This window comes from Theobroma cacao, chromosome 6, assembly GCF_000208745.1.
Source record: "Theobroma cacao cultivar B97-61/B2 chromosome 6, Criollo_cocoa_genome_V2, whole genome shotgun sequence".
In the NCBI taxonomy this organism is placed as follows: Eukaryota; Viridiplantae; Streptophyta; class Magnoliopsida; order Malvales; family Malvaceae; genus Theobroma; species Theobroma cacao.
In genome coordinates this window covers 957,569-963,922 of record NC_030855.1, presented here as the reverse complement: position 1 = coordinate 963,922, position 6,354 = coordinate 957,569, and the positions used below count along the sequence as shown (strand labels likewise).

The 6,354-nt window shown below is 32.6% G+C and overlaps 1 protein-coding gene across 1 annotated transcript; it reads right to left on the bottom strand.

Annotated features, from left to right (window-relative positions):
- Nucleotides 1,014–5,747, bottom strand: LOC18595137. Its single transcript, XM_018122669.1, has 6 exons — nt 4,675–5,747; nt 4,461–4,529; nt 2,615–3,673; nt 1,757–1,891; nt 1,511–1,632; nt 1,014–1,421 (listed from the first exon to the last, which is right to left on the bottom strand). Exons 1-6 carry the CDS (start codon nt 5,737–5,739, stop codon nt 1,052–1,054), a joined length of 2,820 nt encoding a protein of 939 aa, XP_017978158.1. The 5' UTR covers nt 5,740–5,747; the 3' UTR covers nt 1,014–1,051.

The following is a 6,354-nucleotide window of genomic DNA, read 5'->3' as shown; positions in this document are numbered from 1 at the left end:
CCGTTGAAAATCCGTTAGAAATAAACATTTCCAAAGGAAAAAGACCTATTTCCAATGAAAATTTCCGTTGGAAATAGCCAAAATTTTTGTAGTGAAACAATAAGCAAATAAATAACAAAAGGATACATTATGATACTTGAAAACCCTAAACTGAATTGGGGGATTACAAACCAAACCTACCCCTTCGAATAGGAACTTTGAACATGCAACTTGAAACCACACCTTATCGATTCAACTCAACAACATAGATTATTCAGTTTAAAAAAGCAATATCAACGGCTTATTAAGCGGTCGATACGCAATAGAAGGCACCTTTATTTTATACACGTACCTTTAAATGAGTGTTCTACAATATTTCTATATAAAATATAAAACTTATTAGATTTAAATTGATCAAAGTTGCTAAATTAATAAATGGTCAAAGTACTCTATAGATCCCTATATTATAGATTTTTCATGAATTTAGTCCATTTATCCAAAATTGGTTAATTTAGTTCCTATTCTTTGAGATTTATAAATTCAAGTTCCTTTGCCTAACTCATTGCAAATTGACTATTAGTGGTGCTAATGTGGTACTGAAATGTCAAATAATATTGATGTGACATTAACGTGTCAAAATAAAAAAAAATTGATTACGTTACTTTCCTTTTTCTTCTTTTTTTTTATCCAAAGCTATGTCATTTAAGCATACCGTTTACGACACATTTAGTTTTTTTCTGCATTTTTCTTCCTTCCTTCTCTATCTAGCTCTCTTCTTTTTCTACCTTACCCTTCTCTCTCTAGATTTCAAATTTTGACCATTGGCCACAAGTCATTAGCGATTGGAAAATCTAATAAAAAATACCAAAAAAATCAATGGGCACGTTTGCTACATTTAGCATTGAACCTATATTATATAATAAAAACCAAAAAGCTGGCATAAGTCTTGAGGTGATAATTGGCTGAGTTGGTTCCTTTCAAGTTTATGTCATTTTGGAATTTATAGGATCATGAACAAATAAAAAACCTACAGTACTTTCATATTTATTATGAGAACATACTAATTTATAACTTAGTTCTTTGGCAGAATAGTAACTCCTTTAACAACAAGTCCTCCCTTCCAAAATAATTTATCATATTCGTGACAGTAAATATCTAATTCTCCAACAATTTCGGATGAAGTTGTAAATTCTCCGATATGGATTTCTGTCCATACTCCTATCGGCTTGGTCATCAAAATTTCCTTGTGTTCAACCTTGTACCCATTGGGAAGAGTGAATCCAAAGGTCACTGGAATACCCCATCCATATGCTTTATCTGTCAACTTAAACACAAACACAACTCCATACAAAGTTTTTGCTGAAAGCTTTTTTACATTGATACTCACATGCATTTCTAGCCAACACACATCTAGAAGTTCGGCAACATCAATCAACACATCACTGCAAAATCAAAAGCTTGTGGATTAGGAAGGTTGTCGAGCTAGAACTATGAAGTAAGGATTCTAAATGGATAATAAATCTACGCTAACCTATTTCTTTCTCTTTGGTATGACCAACGCCAATAGCGATGGTCTTCTGCCCAAGTGATTGAAAAATCTCTTGCAAACAACATGAAGCAGTATTTGTGTAACTTTTTATCCACCCAATACTTCTGCAACAACAATGACATCCATAAAATCTTGAAACTTTTCTTCCATTCAACTATTTGTAATATAAAATTCATTTTCGCATAAAAGATGAGATCTTTGAAATGAACATATAAAGGACTTAACTACCTCTCTATTTTGGTTTAAGTAAACTTCAGCATGGGGCTCGGAAAGCAACTTATCCATGGAGGACTTATCAATAGGTGAGTTTACATCTTGAATGTTGGAAAATTCATGGACATTTCGATCTGCAAATTCAAATTCCTACAACATGAAAACACAACCCTGTGAACATTAGCACCAAGTCAAGGACATCAGCGGTGGAAAGAAACAAGTTTCAGTTTTACAAGTTTATGATTTTAGATCTAGGAAAATCAAGATAGATTATGAAAAAATTATCCTAATTAAGGGAAAGAATGTGAGAATAATAAATTTTTTTGATATTTTTTATTAGATTTTCCTACCAATAGTGACCTACAATCAAAATTTAGATTTGGACGTCGGAATCTAGAGAGAAAAGGGCAAGGAAGAGAGAGAAGAAAGCTAGAGAGAAGGAAAGAAGGAAAATGAAAATAAAAACTAAAGGTGCTTTCAATAGTAGGCTTAAAACAATATAGATTTGAACAAATGAGAGAAGAAAAAAATGCCACGTGGGCAATTTTTTTTTTATCTGACATGTTTAGTGTCATGTCAACACTACTAATGGTTAATTTGGACGGAGTTAAATAAAAGAACTCAAATTGCATAAAATCTCACATTATAAGGACTAAATTAATCAGTTTTGGGTAGATAGACTAAATTGATAAAATATCTATAGTATAGGGACCCATGAGGTGCTTTGACCAGTAATAAAATCCAATCAATCAAAAAGGTGGTGGATAGGATCATGTGATGTGTATGTGTAATTTAGATTCTTATTTTCCTTCAAAAAATTCAATATTGTGGTATAGAAAAATTCTACAAAGAAAATGATAGTTATAAACTTACAGGAAGAAGCACGCACTCGATGTGAGCAACAAATAATCCAGCACACTCTTCACAATGATAGCAATGATTTTTTGAGTTCCTTTCTTCTTCGCAAATGTCGCAATAGTATTCTCCAGAATCATCTTCCACAAAATGATTTTTAAGAGTCAAATGATGCATGTGACATTTGGATTTAACTGAACATGGTATGGGAACACATTTTAAGTGCAAATTCATATTGCACTCCACGCAATAATAGAAAGGTTCCTTACCAATGTAACTTTTGCATTTGTTACATAAATGGTAGGATTTCTCATAATCTGGTCCAAAATAATAAAGATTATGCATGTGAGACTTAATTTTTAAGGCCAACTTCAGGGAATTAGCACAATGAAGATGAAGGTGGAAATCACACTGCCGACAACTATAACCGATTCTTTCAATGATTTTAAATCTACAGGCAGAACAATTTTCCCAATCGCCGATTTGTGGATAAAGGGGGTGTAATGGATGAAAGGTGAGTTGCATCTCCCGCATAAGTGCAAGACAAGATTCATGAATTTTGACATTGAAGCAGTCACGACATGTATAACCAGGACCCAAGATTGGTAGCTTGCAAGCATCGCATGCCAAAGCCAAATCTTTGAGATCAGGTCTATGGTTGAAGAAGTCTAGCTTATGATTTTGATTGAAAGGGCACACCTTGGAAACTTTCTCCATCTCTTTAAGCTTTTGCCTCTCATTTTTAGGTAGGATTGGAGAGGTAGCACATTTCACATCAAGTTGGAAATCACATGGAAGGCACATGTAAGCAAACCCACCAGAATGATCCCTACATCCATGACATGTAAATTCAACTATATCCGTGAAGAGTTTGAGAGGATGCTGGTGATGAAGAGGGTGTGACACCTCATATGACAATGTAGTGCACATTTCATGTAAGTAGTATTTGCAATCTTCGCAAGCATAGTGTTGATCAAAAATTTCCTGACGACAAGCATTGCAAAGGAGATTTTCATTCTGTTCAATAGCCTCATTATAGCTCAAGAGATGTAGATGATCAAAATGTTCAATTTGCACCTGCACAACCACAGCGAGTGAAGAAAATTATTAATCTTCTTCCATTTTTAAGTGCATCCTTATTTTGTAACATTGTCATAATATTTTATTTACATTTTTGACTAAACAAACTCAATTTTTTTCACCTATGCTTTTTGAATTTATTTTATTGTCATCTATCCATCAATATACTATTAAATATAGAAGGGATTTTCCATCTATGCTTTATATTTATGTCCATGTGACTACATTCACATAATTGGACATATATGTGGAACTTACGCTGCTAGTTCCATCTATATTTTATTGACATGTTAATATACAGATGGAATTGTAACATATTCAAAATGGACAAATGAAAACGAAATATAACAATAGATCAGGATTAATAGTAAAATTTACTCTTTATTTTTGTTTAAAAAGTAAAAAAAAAAAGAAGAAAATTTAAGATAAAACTAGAATATGGAAGCAATAATTAAATAATCAAATATATACATTCATAAATAAACATGATACGCGTTTGTGTTTTTATTTTATTCAACATTCAATATTTTCACTAAAGCCGTCTCCAGATTAATTTTGAATACTACTATATAACTAGAGGTTTCTTACCTATATTATTTACATTTTTTAGTTTTTTTTCATTGAATTTTATTCAAAAACATAAATAGTGTTTATTACTAAAAAATCTTTATAATATATAAATCCAAGGAATTATAAAAGACCTAAAGTGATTTAAACTTCAAAAAAAATATTGGCAAGTGAAAATATCACAATAATATCAATACCGAAGACCCAATTCCATCACCTTCGACATTGAAGCTTCGCTATCCAACAAACTAGAAGTCGAACCTTGGTCAAGTTTCATATCTGCAAACTGGGGAAGTGAAAATATTAGCATCAAAATTTTTCTGAGGGGCACATGATATGTTACCTAGGATCAAATAATTAATAGTTTATCTAATGAAAAAAGTATTTAGTAAATTTCTTTAGAGAGAGAGAGAGAGTAAATGTCTTCTTACCTTTTTGAGTGCACATTCGATATGAGCAACAAATTTGCATTTCTTGCAACAATAAACACGATGCTTGGGTTTTCTTTCTTCTTCACATATATCACAGTAACATTCCTTAGAATCATCTTCTATAAATGAATCAATAAGCATGAGATCATGCCTATGATACTTGTGTGAAGTAAAATGTGGTATTGTGAGACATTTGAAATGGTAATTGAAATTACACTGAACACAACGATAAAAGGCACTTTCAATCCCTATAGCATCAAAACTAAAACCACATAGCCTGCATAGGTGGGTAGCTGTATTAGTTTTTATTCGAAAAAAAGTAAGATCATGCTCATGTAACTCAACCTTGAGACTGGGTCGTAATTTAGCACAATGAACATGAAGGTGGAATTCACATTTTCTACAACAATAGGCTTTTCTGAACTCCCATATTGGTAGGTTGCAAGCATTGCACAACCTATTATCAATGTAAATGTTGCGTAATGGAAGAGGGTGTGATGGATGAAATGGGTGTTTGAAGATTATGCTAGGCATGTGGATTAGGCAGGAATCGTGGAACCAGATATAAACACCTTCATCAAGACAACCATAGGACATTCCAGATAGATGCATCTCACACCAACTACATATATACTCATACTTTCTCACTCCCCTATAGTTAAAGAGGGTCAACGACTTGTTGAAACGACCAACTGTTTTGGGTGTCTCATCATTGAGTCTATTTATCGCATCATTGATTGAAAAAGCACACGGATACTCGAGGCTAAAATCACAATCTTTGCAATGGTATCTATGGCCTCGAGAAAGATTGAAACATTTAGCACATATGTAATCTATGTGATTTGACCATAAGAGACTAAGTTTGTGTTGGGAATGGAAAGGATGTGCACTTATCTGAGGAGGTAGCTGCCGATGAACGCAGGAATTATGTAACCAAAACTTGCATCTTTCACAACAATAGGCCAAACCATCCATTTTCTGATTGCATATATTACAAAGTTCCTTTGATTCACTGTAATCATCATAGAGCAAGTGGTGTTCATGAAGCAAGGGTTTGATATCCATCTCAAACAAAGAAAGAAAGAAATTTTGGTAGATGAAGAGAGAGAGATGACCAATAGCCTCTTGATGGGAAAAGGGTGTTTAAATATGAAAGCTAAACAAAGATTCCCTCAAGCCTTTGAAACAAACACAAGAAAATGGCATATGCTTCATGCCCTGTCAACATTGTTTTTTTTTTTTTCTCTCTATTTAAACAAGGAAAGAACATTATTCTCTTTGTCTTTGAAAACAAAAAATTTACTCATCATTAAGGATAAAATACTTCTTTTAATTGCTACATTTTCATTCCAAATGTGACTATCAAAGATGCCAATACCACAATTTTGAATCTAAAACTGTAGATATATAGAAAAGCATCAGGGACCTTATGCACTTTGGAAAATCACTTTTTTCAAAACCAAAAAAAAAAAAATCAACCTTGCCCATTTATTGGTTTTTCAAAGGACCTTAATTGTACCAGTATAGATTTATTCTTTTAATTTTTATGTAAAATGATAGATATTAAGAAAGATAAAAAGAAGACATGATAGATATAACTTTGAAGTAGAATACCATTGGTGGCATAAATATACCCATTTCAATAAATTGTTCTCAATTGATTCCCACTTTAGTTTTGTT

Bases quoted from the DNA above. Each gene is read 5' to 3' on its own strand.
- LOC18595137 (XM_018122669.1), bottom strand. From the start codon at position 5,739: ATGGATATCAAACCCTTGCTTCATGAACACCACTTGCTCTATGATGAT. The intron at 1,892-2,614 runs GTAAGTTTATAA...TTCATGTTGTAG, and splicing joins TCGAGTGCGTGCTTCTTCCT to GAATTTGAATTTGCAGATCG. The intron at 1,633-1,756 runs GTAGTTAAGTCC...TTGTTGTTGCAG, and splicing joins ACTTAAACCAAAATAGAGAG to AAGTATTGGGTGGATAAAAA.